Source organism: Uloborus diversus, chromosome 7 (genome assembly GCF_026930045.1).
Source record: "Uloborus diversus isolate 005 chromosome 7, Udiv.v.3.1, whole genome shotgun sequence".
Taxonomy (NCBI): Eukaryota; Metazoa; Arthropoda; class Arachnida; order Araneae; family Uloboridae; genus Uloborus; species Uloborus diversus.
Genome location: NC_072737.1, coordinates 67,671,048 through 67,689,335, shown reverse-complemented (window position 1 = coordinate 67,689,335; position 18,288 = coordinate 67,671,048). Strand labels below are relative to the sequence as shown.

General features: G+C 33.9%; 1 protein-coding gene across 1 annotated transcript in view; it reads right to left on the bottom strand.

The window, feature by feature from the left end:
- Positions 1 to 1,989: 1,989 nt before the first annotated feature.
- LOC129226721 (trithorax group protein osa-like) overlaps positions 1,990 to 18,288 on the bottom strand; it is a 212,500-nt gene continuing 196,201 nt past the window's right edge. The window contains exons 13-18 of the mRNA XM_054861350.1: positions 15,283 to 15,562; positions 13,614 to 13,679; positions 11,871 to 12,087; positions 9,474 to 9,545; positions 7,975 to 8,201; positions 1,990 to 5,935 (exon numbers count right to left, since the gene is read on the bottom strand). Coding sequence (XP_054717325.1) covers positions 3,719 to 5,935; positions 7,975 to 8,201; positions 9,474 to 9,545; positions 11,871 to 12,087; positions 13,614 to 13,679; positions 15,283 to 15,562 — 3,079 coding nt within the window. The 3' untranslated portion in view covers positions 1,990 to 3,718. The remainder of the gene's footprint in view (positions 5,936 to 7,974; positions 8,202 to 9,473; positions 9,546 to 11,870; positions 12,088 to 13,613; positions 13,680 to 15,282; positions 15,563 to 18,288) is intronic.

The window sequence follows — 18,288 nt, the reverse complement described above, 5'->3', positions numbered from 1 at the left end:
TGTTATCATACAAAAAATTTGCGAATAGGAAATTCGGTTTTTCCCGCATTTTTCGAACAGTCGGCCGTTTACTTTACTTAAAGCTTCTAATTGATGAGTAAATAACATATGATTGCATCAGAATGTGCCAGTATCTATTTTTTATAGTTTCGTTAATACAGTAGGACTGAAGTCAGGGTGATAAAAAGAAAAGTCGATCATAAACGCCGCAACGGCAAAAAAAGTCACTTACGAAAATTTAACTTTTAAACACACAAACGCCGCGGCGTTCCTTTCTTTTACTTTTTAAAATCAAAACACGCAGAAAATTATCGGTGCGGCATTGTAAAAATAAGAATCAATGCACAATTAGAAGTGCTATACTAAAGAGTAGGAAAAAAAGAGGAAAAGTAGGAAAATAAGGAGAGAGCTCTAAAAAGTAGGAAAAACAAGGAAAAATAGGAACTCTTCGGGGTCTGCAACTAATAATTTTAGTCAAATTTACATAATTCATCTGATGTAATCATTTCATTACTAATCACTGAACACCATTCAATCCTAAAAAAATTTTTTGCTTTTTCCCTGAATAATGTGATTTGCTAAAATAAGTACAATATTCTTATTCAATGTGTGTGATGTGTCTTCATGCTTATTAATACAGTTCAAATTTTAACATTATTTCTATTTGGATTTTTTTCCCTTCACTAATAATTGATTACTTTTATTTAAAAAAAATGTTTACAAACATATGCATAGAATAGTTAAAAGTGCTTTGGACATCTAATGACTTCAAAGTAAATAAAAAATATTTAAAAAAAGGGCGGGGGGGGGAGGGGGGCAATAATTACTTGTCACCTGTTGTGTTAAAATGTAGCTTGGTAAACACATTATTAGTGGCCACTTCAAAGTTACTTATATACTTTGAAGAAAGAATGAACAAGAATATGTTGCCAACATTTGAGTAAAAAATTCCGATGCTATGAGCACTTAAAGTGACTGTGGATATTCAAAAAACGTTCACAGCATTTTTTTTTCAACCACGTGTTTCTCGAAACAACTTTTTCAAACTGATATGCATTCTAGCTCAAAGAGTTTTTGACCAATCGTTCTGAAAATTTATGTGAATATTCTTTTTTTCATTTATACTCTATATGAAACTCGAACACTTTGATGATATTATTCATGAAAATTTTTAATGCAAGAAATGTGAATAAAAGGGTAGAAAAAGATAACATTGTCATCAAACACATCAAAAACGTACAATTTTCAACTTTTCTGATCACAATTAGGTTCATATTACAGACAAAAGTTCTGGCTTCGGTAATGCACACCAGCAACAAGCTCTGATGGCGACCACCCATGAACAGCAGCTTCTAACTCCACTAATTCTGGTGGAAATGACTTCAAAAAATTGCAAGGTGTACTTCAAAGGATGAATAAAATATCCTCCACAAGTTTAAAGAAATTCCAATTATTTCTTTCCTGATGAAAAAAATCATGAAAAACACTAAAATTTCTGCCTTCTAAACTGGTTTCCACCTTAATATAACTGTTGTATTGAATCAATTTTATTCATCAGTTATTTGAATTTAAAGTAAGTAATGTAAATTCTTCGGACGGGAGAATGTCAGATTGCCACTACTAAAATTCTCAGATTTTGGAGTGGCCACTACTAGATCAAATTTGAGGTTTGGGAAAAAAAATAGATAAAAAATTGAAATTCTGGTATTTTTAGAGGATGGGATGATTAAGGAAGAGTTGGGCTACAATATGCTCATTTCAAGGGAGGTAATTAATATTTTAGTCCCACAGTTTAAAAATATATTTCACTGTGGTCGCTGCTACTAGTTTTAAACTTTGAAGTCGCCACTACTGGTGTGTTTACCTTACTACAATATTACATTTGAGAGACATTTCATGACTTCGAAATTATGTATTAGAAGTATACATTGAGTGTGTTTTGGAAAATGGTCAAAACTACAAATGAAATGCAAACATAGTTTTTCTGTACATTTATTCAATGATGATCATCAGACATATACATAGTATAAAGCTCTTGCACTCGTAAATACCAATATCAAAGAGCCGACAGAAATCCTGGACTTGAACCCTTATAAATTGTTTCAGATCAGTTGAAAACAAACAAGGTAAACTGGCCAGAATCTGGAACAAGTAAACCCAAAATATGTTCCAACACTGCAATGCAACTTCTAAAGTGCTTTTCAATAATAAAGATTTGAGACGAAAAGTCACACAACATGGGCTCAGCCACGGATTAATCCTTGTCAAAGGTACTTGTGCTTTTTTTCCTATACTGTACAGTATTCAAGCATGCAAAGCTGGCCATCCACTTCCTAAATTTAGGTCCTGTCGGGTGAAAAGAGAATAACCGATCGCTAGTCTTTTTTTTCTTTTTACCTAAATTAACACAAGTGATGTACCCACATGAGGTAATGGGGATTAAAATTACAGTGATATATCTACAGAGTTTTTCTTTGCCAATGCACTGTATTTGCAGCTGTACAAAGATGAACATTCACAAGCATACATAAATGCTGCTTGAATCACTCTAATAAGAAATTCTTTCATGTGACTGTACACAATGAACAACACTGCGCCAGCTAAATGATGAGTCCCTGCCGCAGCAGATCTCTGGCACAATGCTAATAGCCTAATGAACCTGAACATGACGAATATGAACGCAGGCTCTCGCACATGGGAACGCATTCTTCCCCTTTTGACACAACCTAATGGTCGATAATCTCGATAAGAAAACCACAAGTAAGCACTTATATCACATTTTCTAATTACACAACAGCTAAGGGGAAACATAACTTATCTAAAATTTCAATGCTAAAATTACAGATTTATTGCACTGAATGATACAGTGAGAAACAATGAGCGTCGAATCAATTTATACAAACCTACACGCTGCTTTGATTTTCTTGAAAATATGAGAAAATGTTCTTTTATATTTCAAATCTAGCATCGATATTCTCCATGGAATGATGTAGTTTATTAGTTAAAATCCAATTTTGGAAAAATTTCGTCAACGAAACTCGAGTTAATGAATAGTAAAAATGAGTATGATACAGTACAAAAGTCAAGAACTTTACATCAGCATTTGCTGATAATTTGAAAAATGGGGATAATGAGAGTAAAAATCCACTTTAAAATGTTTAGGATATTAGAAAAAATCAGTACATTTCTCAGCTCCTAAAATGAATCTTTGATGATAGAGTAAAATGGACTAGATAAATAAAATTTTGAAATACAAAAGTATCTCAACTTATTTTTTTATTTTGCTCAAAAAGTATTAAATACTCAAGCAACTGAAAATTTTAAAGATACTTTCCCCCAACTGCAAGACTCTGTGCTTACAAGTTGTTCCCACTACTATTTTTCCTCTTAAAATATACATAAACTGTTTGATTTATCAGAAGCATTTCATGCTCAGAATAGCTTCCACGTAGGAGAACCTGCGTGATCTCACAAACACAGACATAATTCTGATCAATTAATAAATAGATACTGCCACACTGCCGTACTCTCAAGCGGAGCAACCGAACTAGATGACACAGGTTCCAAGAAGCACGCTTTTCTGGTGTTTTAGAAGGCATTCTCTTTCTTGCAATAGAAAATTGCACATTTGTTTGAGTGTGACTGTAATTGAATTTCTATTGGCAGGAGATAGCTCCATAAATGATTCACAATAAATGTATCTTATTAAGATTTATTACTACGTGGCTGCCTCTACCGGTAGAGGAGATGATTCTTTCTCGCCATTCGTTATGCTAGGCAGATCTTCGGCGTCTTCTTGAGAACACTCGAAGAGGACGTCGGCGATGATGGATGCCACTCCTTGGTCGAGGATCTGTGACATGACCAACGCCAACAGCCGTTGCTGGTGTTGTAAAAACAAAGTTCTATTGCTAGGCACCCGCGCTAAACATCTGAGAGTTCCGGCCGCCCGCCGCACCATGTCCAGTGTGGTACCCATCAATTCAGGATTTTCCCTGAGAGCGTTGATTCCCTGTGAGTTAGCTACTTGCAGAGCACTTTGTTCGGCTTGTTCTACAAATGTGATCAAAAGTGGTATGCAAGTACCTTGGAGAGCTATGGCCCTGGCCATGCTACTGTCCGCTTGAGATAGATTGGACAACAGAACAACGGAGAATTCGCGTAACACCTGGTCTTCGTTCCTGCTCAGCCACTTGGAGAGCAGCGAAAAGAAGCGGTCTATCCGCTCCCAAGGTGGCGTCGCCATCATCAAATCGACGTTGCTTTCCAGAACCGAGAGCTTGCTCAAGGCTTCGAGAGAGAGACGCTGCGGAGAGAGGACGGAGTGCGATGGCTGGGTCGGGAGAGGGTCCTGGGCATAAGAGGAAGGACACGTGACCCAATGCATGAGGCCATCGAGCATGGGGAAACTGATTTCTTCGGGGAAAGGAGCGAGGTCCAACTGACCGGCTATGTTTGCCAGAGTCACAAGCGTGTTTTCTCGAATAGAATGGAGCATGTCCCACCACCACTCGTGTTCACTGTTTAAACTACTACAAGAGTCGGCGATCGAAGAACTTTCTCCCTCTTCCTCTCTGTCGTAGTGTCGTTGGGGTGGTTTGCGCGGAGAGTGAACGTGATGCAGCAACAGCAGTCTGCCCATGACGAGCAAGAAACCGGGATGTTTTGACATTTCGGTGTCATTTCCGGGTACAAATGACAGGTTTCTGAGGATGGTCGATAGAGCGATGCAGCGCCGAGCCAGAGAGTCCTGGTCATCATACGTCGTACAAAGAGAAGGTTCGTCTCTATTATACGATTCATCTTCTAAATCTTCAACCGCTCTACGTTTACGCGTGGGAGAAATGGGCCTCATTTTTGGAAAATTACTTTCCATAACTTCTGGATTATCCTTTTCACTTTCAACACTATTACCTGACTTAAGTTCATCCTTTTCTGAAGTTTCAGTGTTTTCTGAGCTTTTCTCTGGTTTGACTTGGGGATTAGAATCCAAACTATTGGAATTTTTCCCGGTTTCGTCTTCCTCAGTTCTACTAGTTTCTTGAATTGCATCGGAATTGGCTTCATCTAATACAGAAGGTTCTGGTGAATTTAAACTTTCATCCTCTTCCGTATCAGATCCACATTCCTTTTTGATTGAACAACTATCAGAAGAATTCTTCAGTTTCACTGGTTTATTTTGAGTATTTAGAGATTTGGAATATTTTTTATTCTTTGTACTTTTTTGTAAAAGTCTAACAAATTTAATATTTTTTCTAGTAGTTTCAAATTGTGTTTGAATATAACCGGTATATTCTCCACCACCATGCTGCCAATGACTACTGCCACCGATAAATCCTTCATGCACATCCCACTTTTTGTCGGGGTCTAACAGAAATAATGCTTCCTGCTGCTGAATCTTAACAACCTTTTTACATCTTGTTTTATAAGTATAATTTACAGAATCTAAAACAGCAGTCTTATCACTTCTTAAAAACTCTGGAACAGAAACTTCTGTCGAAATAGAATTTGGCATATCACATTCAAGTTCAAACCATTTTTTGTTGTGTTCTACAGTTTTATCACCAGGATTAAGCATAAAACCAATTTCTAAATCACCTACGAGATCAAAAATTATGTTTAAACACCTTCTATAGTGATCCATTAATACTTCTAAAAGTCCTGGCAAGTGGTTCAATCCAAAGTACAGGACGGTTGCATCGTCATTCACGAGAATTCCAAGGACATCCAGTGCCCAAGTACTTTCTCCTAATAGTCCAGACTTTAGAGCCATCATTATCCTCCAGGCTTCAATGGGAGTAATGTCTTTAGATAAGAGTCTTCTACGTTTTGTAATAAGTGGCTGCACAGCTTCCACAGAGTCGGGTGGGAACAAGACTTCTTTCCTTTGGTTCTGTGAGGCATACTGTGGAGGCGGTCCTACTCCACCATGTGGCTGAAAAATTAAACACAAAGGTGAGTGCACAGCATAATTTAAATTTAAAGTCATCATACAAAATTATGATCATGATTAGCATTTATAGAAGGAATGGAATTAAATAATAAAATTAATATATAATGGCAAAATAAAGTACGCTGAAACGCAGAGTTCATTACAAGCTCAAACTGTAGTTTCAATCTCTAGAACACCAATGATGCCTACAGTATTCAAATACAAATTACAGGGCTAAATAGCAATAAAAGTAATAATAAATGCAAAAATGCTTGTCATTAACGAGCTGTTAAAAGTTACATGCTATTATGCAGATAATGTGATTGAAAACAATTTGCTTCATCACATAAAATTCATCGAAGTATAACAAAAAATTCTAATTGAGAAAAATTTGAATACAAGTAACAAAGGTGTTATAAAATGAATCAAGTGATAACACAGTGGTACTAATGACTTATGTTCATGCAGCTAGTAAATCACAGGGTGAGGAGAAGTTAAGCTATATATCATATCAATATTTCTTTTTAAAGTGTGGGATATTTATTTCTCAAAAATAATGATTATCAAGTAACATAGTGCATGCCTTAAAAACTATTTAATTTCGAAGCAATAAAATGTTTAATAAATTCAAATCATCATTGACCATGTTTAGGAAGAAATTGAGCTGTCACTGTCTGACCACGGATTGCATGGAAAGACAAACGTCCGTTTTACAGCCGGAAATGGACGAATCTATTATTTTTTACCGATGTCAGCTTTTGCAGAAGCAGAGTGTCGTTCAAATGATCAAATGAGCGGAATATGCGCATCAAATTTTTACTTTTCCCCCTTTTTCACATAGATTTATCTTATTTGGACGTTTGAAAATTCCATGCAATCCGTGGTTGGACAGTATATATTTTTAAACCATCAGTTTTTTTTTTTGTAAACTGTTAATATTAAAATATGTACTGGGGGGGGGGGACTTTACTTGATTTTATTACATACATATTTACTTGTGCAGGCAGGGCAGTGTTAGGCAGAAAATTACTGTTTTCAGCTATTCAGAAAAATTTGCTTTTCCAGTAAAAGCTGGATTTAATATCAAAATCTAACTTTTTCATACCAAAAAAGAAATTGAAATATTATAAGAAATCAGAGATGTTTTAACATAGTTTTGGAGAGCTTTAAACATAGTTACTATTAAAACATTTGAAGTAATTAATTATTTGAAAGATTGTATAACACAGAAAATGCTATTATCTCATTACATTCCTGTTGAAAAAGAACATTGCATTTAGTTACGTAGATACAAAGTTTACAAGAATCAGATTTTTAACATTTTAAAAATGTTAAAAATCCCTAAATTGAAAAAGCAATAAATTCTGTCACTTTCTCATATGAAAATATATAAATACAATATACGATTACAGGTGAAAAGTTAATAAAAATTAAATTTCCAACAAATTTAAAATTTCCTGTCTTTGTTCAATAACATTGAAAATTTTCTTTCACTAAAAGTTTGCTAAGCCGCTTCCAATACATTCATGGCCTACTGTTAAACGTTAAGATTCATAGTAAAATGGTAACACATTATTGTTATTTTCTAATTTGGAAATAACTTCTTTGGAGTCTGTAGCGATAAAAACGCTCTCTAGCTTCTCCCGAGTGGCACTATAGCTTAAATACAATTTCCTTCATTTCTTTTATAAATTCACATCAAGAGGCAAAAATTGAAATTTTCAACTAGAGTCAGACTGAGCTCTAAATTTAATGTGTGGCGAGGATTACTAACTTATGGGAGGAAGAAAAAGTCCCAATATAATTTTAGTGTATTTCAGTCTTCCTAATTTAAAAAAGAGCACAACATTGTGGGAGAATATTACGACTGTTTATAATTCCGAATTGCATCAGCTTTGAACCATTGCGTCAACAAGGTCTTAAATTACATATTCAAAGAGCAGAAATTTTAACTTCAGTTTTTATATTATGCACATAGCTCCACTTGTGAATTTAATATAAAACATTTATCATTGAAGGGAATAACTAAAACAAGAACTTACAGCCATTTTATTTGGAGAACCGTAACCCCTGCTCATCATCTTTGGCCCCATTGATGGACTCATGTGATGAGGATAAGGCTCCGACTGTGGTCCTCCGTACCTCATCCAGTTGGGTGCTCCTGGCTGGGGAGGACCATCACCATGGCGAGTGATATCCCAACTGTCTCGTTGACCAGGAGGATACTGGCTTTGACCAGAGGGGTATTGCCTATTGTCCCGTGGCCAACCTGCAACAACACATGCATTCAAAATTAGTGCTAGAAGAACTTTGTTTCAAGTAAGACTATTTCATCGAGTTTTAATAACAATAAAGTAACGCCTCGATACATCATGCCTCGTTATGTTGCACATTCGGATAGATTACGATTTGTTGCTTCACCCAAAAAAAGAAATATAAAACTTGACCTCAATTTTAAGAACATTGAAAGAAAAACTTTGTATCCCCCAGGAAGTTTTTTTTTTTTTTTTTTTAATAAATGAAAACTGGTGTTTCTGTTTCTCTAAACTCGCTGCTGAAAGATGCAATCTTGGGATTTTTATTTCATCAAAAGATAAAAGAAAAATTTTACTTCTATTTTTGTATCTTAAAAAGAAAAATTGCAAGCTAATTTTTTTTCTGCAGTTTGTATTAAGACATTTTGATATCATAATGAATGCAATTCTTTGTAGTAACACATCATAATTTGTACGTTAGCTGAATAATATCAATTACGTCAAGGTTTGGGATACATCACATTTTTCTGTTATCTCCCAAAAAGCGTGATATACACGGAGGGTTACCGAAGGGTTACTGTATTAGTACTAAGAATGTAAAAATCAAAATAACTATATACAAGATGTGTAAAAGCATCAACTAAAGGGAAAAATCTAGGCTGAAATAGCTAATTACTTTTATTTAGTTTACATTTTAAACATTTTGTTATGTTTTTTTTTTCTTTCAGATGAAATATACTAACATTAAAGAGGAAAGAAAAAGAAAGACCTTTTATATATAAATTTATATGAAAGAAACTGATTTTTGCTTCAATCCAATGTCTTTTAGAAAAGCAGCTATTTAAGTTCATGCACCGCTCAAAATTCAACTCTAGTTCAACGTTACTCAGAAGTGGATTTGCCATGTAGCAATTGTGAGGGGCCCCAAAAAATATCCAAACACTGCACAAGGAAAAAGTTTGTTAGGCAAAAAGGCCTCTAAAAATTTGTGACAGGGCCTCATATGTGTGAATCTGGTACTGTTGTTATTTTAACATAATATGCATACATTGTAATTTATGATTTACTTGTTTGTAGACCAAGTAATTGGAAATATATTTCACATTTGCAGGAATAGTTATTAAACTATATTATTTCATTTTTACCAGGACATAGTTTTATAAAGATTGAAAATGCGTTATGCTTAAGAGTATTGCAATTTCACTGCATTTTCTGTGGAATAATTTATCCTCTGTCTCAATTAGCTCAATTAAAAACGTCGTTGAGATATAGTCAATATTACAAACCTTGTTGAGGTGGTCCAGGTGTTGGTGGTGGTGGCACTCCATGTGCAGGACGGTACGGATATTGACTTCGATCTAAAATATAGTCTGTTTTAAATTGAGAATATCATGATATCAAAAGAGAATTTTTCAAAAACAGGTTTTAAAAAACATTTACCAATGAACATAATCAACACAAAATATTTTCAGTTGTCAATTTTAATTTTTGTTTAATCTTTAGTTTATTAGAAACGCATTTACAAAAGAGCAATTGGCAATTTAAAAGCCATCTCAAACAGTTGGTCACATTCACATTAATTAAAAATATGCTTCGGAAATATTAATGAACTTGAATTCAATCTTGTAGAAATGCATAATTTTTATTTATTGAAGTTTAAAACAATGTTGTAGCTGTCCCTCATCTATGATCTGGGAGTAGAAAACCAGGAAAACTATCAAGATCAAAGAAGTGGGTTATAAAACACATCACAACTTTTGGTTCCTCAAAGCAGTGACTGAAAACTGAGGAATCTATTTCAAGAGCACAGAATCATGAGCAAAATGCGGCATCTTATTGTTATCTACGGATATTGATTGTTATCTACAATCTATGCAGTAGCTTTACATTTAACAAAAATAAAAAACTAATTTTTCATGCACTAAAAGTTTGTTACATTCTTGCTATCAAAGCTTTAACTTACCCTTTATGTGAACATAAGAACTTTTGAAAAGTCTACAAAGTGGACGTGAATCCACAAGGGCCAGAAAGATGAAGTGCTACTGTCCTAGATTTAGAATAACTACATACAGAACTCCGCCAATGGCTGCCATTGAACGAGCGAATCTTGAATTAGACGGGCAATAGAGATGAGTTCAGGCTCACTTTTGAGACCCAAGGCCTGTCAAAGTCCAAAAACTTGTAACCGAGCCCGGGTGATATTGCCTTGTATCAAAAACCGAGCCTTTTACAGTCTGACATGATTCAATGAAATGTTAGTCTCAGCTGTTGTCTTACAACAACTAAATACGGGTAACTTATATTGCAACTGCAAATGGTTCAATTTTTTTTTTTTAAATTTTTTCTGTTAATGAAAACTGTTATCTTTACTAATAATAAAGCTGAAAGTGCATCTTTGGATCTCTGTCTCTCTGAATGTCTGTTATGCACATAGTGCTTAAACCGCTGGGCCGATTTTCCTGAAATTTGGCACAAAATTAGTTTGTAGGATAGAAGGAAGCACCTCGAAGCAATTTTTCGAAAATTCGATTTTGTTCTTTTTCTATTCCAATTTTAAGAACATTTTACAGAGTAAATTATTATAACATGGACGAGTAAATAACCAAATTATCATAACGTGGAACTGTAACACCGGCGAGCAAAACATTGATTGAACTGATTTAAATGTTTGTTTTTTCTCTTGCAACATAACAATGTTTATTTGCTTTGAATTTGTTTGGAGATGAGTGACTGAATATCTGAACTTGAGTCTGAGCTCGAAACCTATTTTCGGTTCCAGAGCCCGGAACCCACTTCCGGACCAAGTTGAGCTCGTCTCATCTCTAACGGGCAAAAGCGTAGCCTACCCTACCCAGGATGCAACTGCAACCACTAATCTCCAGTGGTTGGCAAAAGTTGTTTGTTTCCATGTGCTACACCACGTGCCTAAGCTTTCTGGGCAATTGGCCGGCTATTGCGTTGTCCATGAAACTAGTTTCTTGATGTGTATTTAGTTATTACTATATCTACGCCTACTGTACTCAAATTTGATTTGCATAATAAGTTAAACACACTACCACCCATTTTTAAAAACATTTTTTCTTTAAATAAACAGAGAGAAGGAAAATGAAATGCAACCAAGATGTTTGCAACAGGAAATGCAGTAGAATGTCAAAAATCTTAACACTCTCATGAAGTTTTAATGTTTTAAGTTCAGTCAACAATAACAGTAAATTTTGTTAAAAAATGTGCAATTTTTGTGTAATTATGCCACAGAGAGATAGTTGATGAACTGGAAGAGGAAGCAGACCACTTCATTTTGTAATAGGTTGGAGTAAATCAGTAAAGTTTTTGCTGCTTGCTAATTTCGCTGATAGTTCTTACTAGGTTACTATGTTTCCACTTCTAGTTTATCTGCCATCTTTCTGTAGCACAACTAAAATGGTCTCATTTTCACTACAGTGCTTTTTGTCGATTGTGATTTTTACTTTAAAGCAATATCAGTAAAATTTTGCCCTTTAATTTCCTGCAGTCTTCTTACATTCAGTTTTTAAAAACTAGTAATCAGCTACAGGGGATTTTAATTAATCCAGTACTTCCTGTACTTAGTACTCCAGTATAAAATTTCCAACAAAAAACTAACTCAAAATAACAATGCCTTAAATGATAAACAAATTATTTATCAAGAAGATATTTAAACGCACCTGAGTATGGTCCCTGAGTTGGCTGTTGAGGATAATTTCCCATATGATACTGATCTTGAACAGGGCCATGAGGCTTAGGATAATCATTATGTCGCTTTGATCCCATGCCGTACATGTCACGTTGGTACATATTGCCAGGAATATTACTTGGAGGTGCTACTTTATTTGGAGGAGGCATGCTCTGCCCATACATTCCTTGCTGGGAAGCGGGATAATTCTGTGGAAGAGAAAAGATAAAACATGGGTTATTTATTATTCAGGTGAATGGTGCATTGGTTTGCATTTTTGCCAATACAAAACTCAATTTGTCATAAAATAATTGCCCTAAGCTTTCAAATTAATTCAAAGTAGATATGGATCACAGTTCATTGCTTAGTTCTAATCTTACGGATTTCCTTTTTTTCACAAACAGCATTTAGTTCTTAGTTATTTGATATCACACACAATCGAAAATTTTAAATTTTCGAAATACGTTGCCAAGGTCAATTAACACAAATCTATCAAACTTCATGTAAAAGCATAAAATTTATTTCCAAAACATGTTCAGATCTTGCTTATAGCTTGCTATTTTTTTTCAGGATTGGTGTGATAAATATGAATTGGCTGTTAACTGCAAATATTACCTCCCATTTGAGTGCAGCATACAGTTGGCTCTCTGTTTAACGACGCCTTTTTAATGACTTTCTCTATTTAAAGACGACTTTTCACGGTCTCGGATGCTCCACTGCAGTTTTAAAAGCATTCTATTTAAGGACGCATTCTACTTGAGGATAATTTTTTGTGGTCCCTTGAGAGTCGTTCAATAGAGAGCCAACTGTATATAGCTTTCTGCAGTAGTAAATGAAACAAATAAGTAGTTATTTTGTATAAATACATTGGTACCATTAGATTTAAAGTTATGAGTAATAGAAATATCCTTTATACACTGTAATGAGAAGTTTATTACAAAAGCATGACTATATGTATTTATTAACATTTATATGTTTCTCTGAAAGTTTGAAATCTGGTAAATGTTGACATTAACCAGTGAATATCACCATTCAGGCACCAAAGACATGAGCGAAATACAATGTGACAGTCGACATTCTAAAATTTCGGTCAAGCAGGTTAACATATTCATAACGAGCTATTTACAATCAGAGTAAAACAACAAAGCATAACAAATAAAATACACATTAAAAAGTAAGGCATAGCAGAATTAATAGCGTGCAGCAAGAAAATTAAAGGAAATCGACAGAAATAGGATTTTAAAAAAGTCATAAGAGCCATACAGGAAATTAAAATTACTGTTTATGTATAGCAAGAAAATATTTGAGACACAAATGCCACATAAAATTGGCAATCAACATGAAGGTAACTTAAAAAAGAAAAAGAAAAAAAGTTTGACTCTTCATTATTTCTAATGAGTAAGAGCACGATTTGTGAATCAAACAGATACAATTTATATAGGTTCATTAAAATCAATTATATCCCCCATAGAATTATATATCTGTTTCATAAATTATTTTTCGAAAGAAATTTTAAAATTTCCTTACAATGTAAATACTCATCAAAACCTTTATTAAAAAACAAAACAAAAAGATATCACTATTACTTTCCCAGTTAGGAAAAAAAAAAGATTAGTTAGCAAAATGAACAAAATGAAAATTGTTAATAGCGTTTTTGATTGCATTAGCTGAACCAGACTAGAACTTTAGAGGTTAATTGCAGCATTATTGATGCAATGCCTTTTTCAAAACCTACTTGAGCTGTTTGATTCTTAGGTAGAAGCCTTTGAATAAGGGTGGACTGCAATCGAGACATCTGAGGCTGTGAATAATAAGGCTAACTAAGAATTTTATGGAGAAAATGAACATCCATACATGCATTCAAAAAGAATTCTTTGAACTAAGACAAAGCAATAGATGGAAAATAAACTGAATTTCAACTTCTACACTAATGCACAAGATAATTTTAAAAATTAGTACCTTCTCAAATGTGTAATGAGGTTCTACATAACGCATATCGGTCATTCTTCCGAAAATAAAACAAATAATGTCTGAGACTTAGGAAATTTTTTTTATCCATTTAAAAAATTACCACTAATTAATCATTTTTTAAAAATTGGTTCTCTATTTAATTGTGTGTAATCAAGTATCAACTGTTGAACATAATTCACTACAGGATTCATAAATATTTTGCTTTGGAACAAGAAAGAGACTATATTTGCTTGCAACTTAAATTGACAATGACGTCATGACGTGCGGAAGAAAAAAGAGCTAAAAGATAAAACGTCACACTGACTAGCTACCTCCCCTACCTTCTTTGCGAATAAGATGGACAAAATGCTCCGCGCTACTTTGCTGGTAAAATTGAAAATATTTAACGATTGACAGAAATTATGACAAAAAGTTTACATATTCGTGGATTTAACTAACTAATCTGATTTCTAAATTGAAGAGCGTAATTTCACTTGAATTTCAGACAAGGTGCTAGGAACTATTTCCTTCTCTTCACCTCAGCGTATTTCTCCATTGTCAAGTAAACTTGCAGTCCAGTATAGTATGTTTCCCAGCTTTAAATCATTTGAAGTTAAAAGTTAACTTAAGTTATTGCAAAAATGTAGCAACAATATGTATTATTAATTACACCTTTTGAATAAACACTAAGTTTCAACAAAACTTGAGAAAAAAATTCCTTCAAAAAAATTGTTTAATTAATGACCCAACATTTTTGTATGCTTCACATTGTCCACTCTATTTCAGCCATTTTTAAAATGAAAAACAACAGCATTGAATCTGGTGGTATTTTTTAAAAAAAGGATTGCTTAGTTCTCTACTTTAAACAACACAAAGAAAGTTAAAATATTTTTTTTCGGCAGTTAATTTCAACTGTGGTTTGTTCACTCTGTTAATTACAACAAATCTTTTTTTTTTTTCATTAGAACTGCAGATAATAGAAACATTTTCTTTTGCATTTTATGCTTATTCTGTAATCGTTATTCCTTTATGATTGGAACGATTTTTTTCCAACCTCATTAAACCTCATTTGTGAAACAAAGTAGGCAATTAAAAAGCATTTAAAAACCCTTCATAAGTTAATAATGTACAAACCATTGATACTTTATTATACACAAATAAATGGAGAATCAATAAAAAAAATATATGTATGACCAAAAGGTAGAAATAATTAAAATTGAAAAAAAAAAAAAAAAAAAAATTCAAAAGTGTCTGACATGATTTGTACTATTTTCATGAGAATGACTGATATCCGAAATATATCAATATTAACAAAAAAATTAAAAAATGATTTAATAAAGGTACAATAATACAGTAAAATCAGAACCCAGTCTGCAAGAAGCAGACTAAATACATATTTAAAAAAAAAGCAGCTTTCATCACTTTTAGTAATGACTTGAAAAACATTAATTTACCTGAAATTCAGAACTTCTGTATGATTCAGGCTGTGATGGCGGATACGGAGATTGACCAGATGCTTGACTATTAGGACCAGGATACTGGGAAGGTCCCATTGCAGGTCGCCCCTGATAAGAACCCATTTGTTGCGGTGGCATGCCTTCCCTGGATGACATAGGTTGGTTAGGGTAGCGATGAGGAGGATACGATGAATCTTGCTGAGGTGAAGGACCTATCACAGAACTGGATGGTGCAGGTGGCCTGATCATAGGGCTTTGAGGAGTTGCCTGCTCATATCTAAAGAGGTTGTGGAAGAAATTGAGTAATGACAGGTACGACAAAACAGTGCACATTTTACATAGAGGGCTAGCCCCTATGATATTCCCCATAAATGTCACACTTTTGAAAAAATATTTTGACACCCATCTCCTTTGCAACAAAGTGCCCACACTTCACCTTACCCCACATTCTCTCCCTTTGTCAGATGTAACACTATATTTTATAAACAATTTTTTTTAATGGGTCATGTCACATTTGGTTACCCCCCTCCCTTGTCATAAATTCCTAATTTCACAACCCATTCCCCCAAAATGCGACATCATTTGTTAACAGCCCCGTAGCTAACGAAAAAGAGTGGCTTGTACAAGAGGAAAACATGGAAACTTCAAAAAAAAAGAAAATCTATATGCAGTAAAACTTTCTTTAATGGACACCCCCAAAAAACGGAGTTATACAAAAATATAAATAATAATATAATAATAAAAATAATAATATAAATTTTTGTGAGTCCCAGTCCCTTAACATAAGTGATTCTATATAATTAAGGCTGCTCTTCAGTGGGGAAGAAAAACGATCTCGCTTGAAAATGGGCCTTTTCTTTAAACGAAAGCAGTGTACATCAGTGAAATGATTGACACTTCAACAGCCAATAGAACGAACGGTGACCGATGAAAGTGTGGATCATGTGACCTGTCACATTTTGCAGGGGGACAGACCGGACGCTCCCCCTGCTGTGCAAGTCAAGGGAGGTATAGCTGTCGGCGAAATGAAACCGCAGCTTTTTACAGACCCTTCCAAGGAAATTCTAGTTCTTTCCCTCTTGAGTCTTGACTACATAAGTAAAAGAAAAATAACTCAATGTAAAAGGCGCGAAATTTTACATTGCCGCGCATTTTGCAATCCTACTTGTGATATTAATTTATTTGTACTCGCGCTAAAATTAATTTTGAAACAAAGATTTTTTCCCCCATTAATACGGTTTCGGATCTCATCTAGGAAAAATTAATGAATGAATGAATATTTGCAATAAATAAATTCATAAATTCGTTTTATTTTTAGAAAAATGTTCGTTATTGAAAATTGATGATTTTAAAAAAGGAAGGAAAAAAAAGATAGCCTGCATGACCACACTGAATTTTAACGAAATGAACTCCAAATTCTAACCAAAAAATATTCTTTAAAAATGGATGATCCTACTTAATATATTTGAAAAATCGAGTGCCGAATAAAACTGGGGACTAACTAGTTATCGGTTGGCGAAATTTTTTCGCTTCCTCTGCCTGTTTGCCACTCTCCCCAACCCCATCCGAGTTGCCAGAAAACATTCTTCTTAAAAATGAAACTAGATCCTCTTTGCATAGTTAATACTTGATTGTACAATAAACATTAATGCCACTAATTAGTTACATTAACCTTTATTTGAACTAATAATATTTATATTTTAGTGCTAAATTAAATACTACTTTGTTGGTTAGTTACCTGTTTTACAAATGCAGTGGCGAATAGAAAAAAATGTGGCTACTATAATTGCCTTTTCTCACCACTGGTGACCAGAAAATTCCCCTAATCTTTATCTTTGAATCCTTTTCTTTTTGAAAAAAATATTTATTTATTTATCTAATTTTATATGTAGATGAGAAGGCTACGATAGCATTTCTCAAGGGGTTGTTATGGTGAAAGTTCTTTCAAATTGAGCATAACAACGGCAAAGTCGCGGACGGCTACGGATAAGGATTTCCTGAATTTGAAAAATTAAAGATTTTTCTGTGATCTTTGTTTGTATGCAGGGGTGCTCACCCTGCTCCAAGCTCAAAGGCAAAAATCACTCCTTCCCCCACTCTCAATGTTTGTAAACTATCTTACGTTGAAATTTTGGAATAAAACTAAACCTAGCACTTTTAGAGTTTCAGATTCCCAGTTACTAAATTCGGCAAAATACATGAGGTATTACATACACTATATGACCAAAAGTATTGGGACACTTTCAAAAATTCACAATTTTACGGATTTCTCGAGAAATAAAAGACCAATTGCTCTCTGCTCTGTAATTTTTTTTCTCATGAAAAGTATACTCCAGACGTCAAATCCAATAACGATTAAGTCTGCTATTCATTTAGGGGACCAGCAACAAATAATCCGTTCTTATCATGAATCACTCTGTAACGATGGCAGGAAAGTGTTGCCAGTTTGCTAACAATCCCTTACCATTCGTCGCCTATCCTAGAATTATAGAAATTCGGCTCATTAGATCGCTGATAACTTTTTAAAATTTAAAGAAATTGGGGTGAAATTTTTTTCATGGATTGTAGGATGTATCTGAGCTTAGAATTATGAACGTTATAAATTGCTATCTTTCGTGCATGCGCAGTGAAAAATTAATAGCTTTAATTGTTCATATTTCATCAAATTTTCAATATTTTAACTTCAAATTTTATTATTATGTTTCTCTAAAATGCTGTCAAATATTCTAAAAGTTTAGTAACGTTTGACGAAATACTCTGCGTAATATGAGGCGAAAACCGTCAAAAAATTTTTGCATTTTCGGAAGAAATGCTTATATTTCCATGGGTATAAGAGATATTTTCACAAAAATATAAAAATAAGTTTTTGATAGATTTTTAACTCATTTCTGAAAATTATAGCTTATTCCCAGCAATTTGCAATGAAAAATGATCAAAAAACTTTTTTCCTCAATTTGTTGTCGGTCCCCTAAATGAATAGCAGACTTAATTTTTATTGGAAAA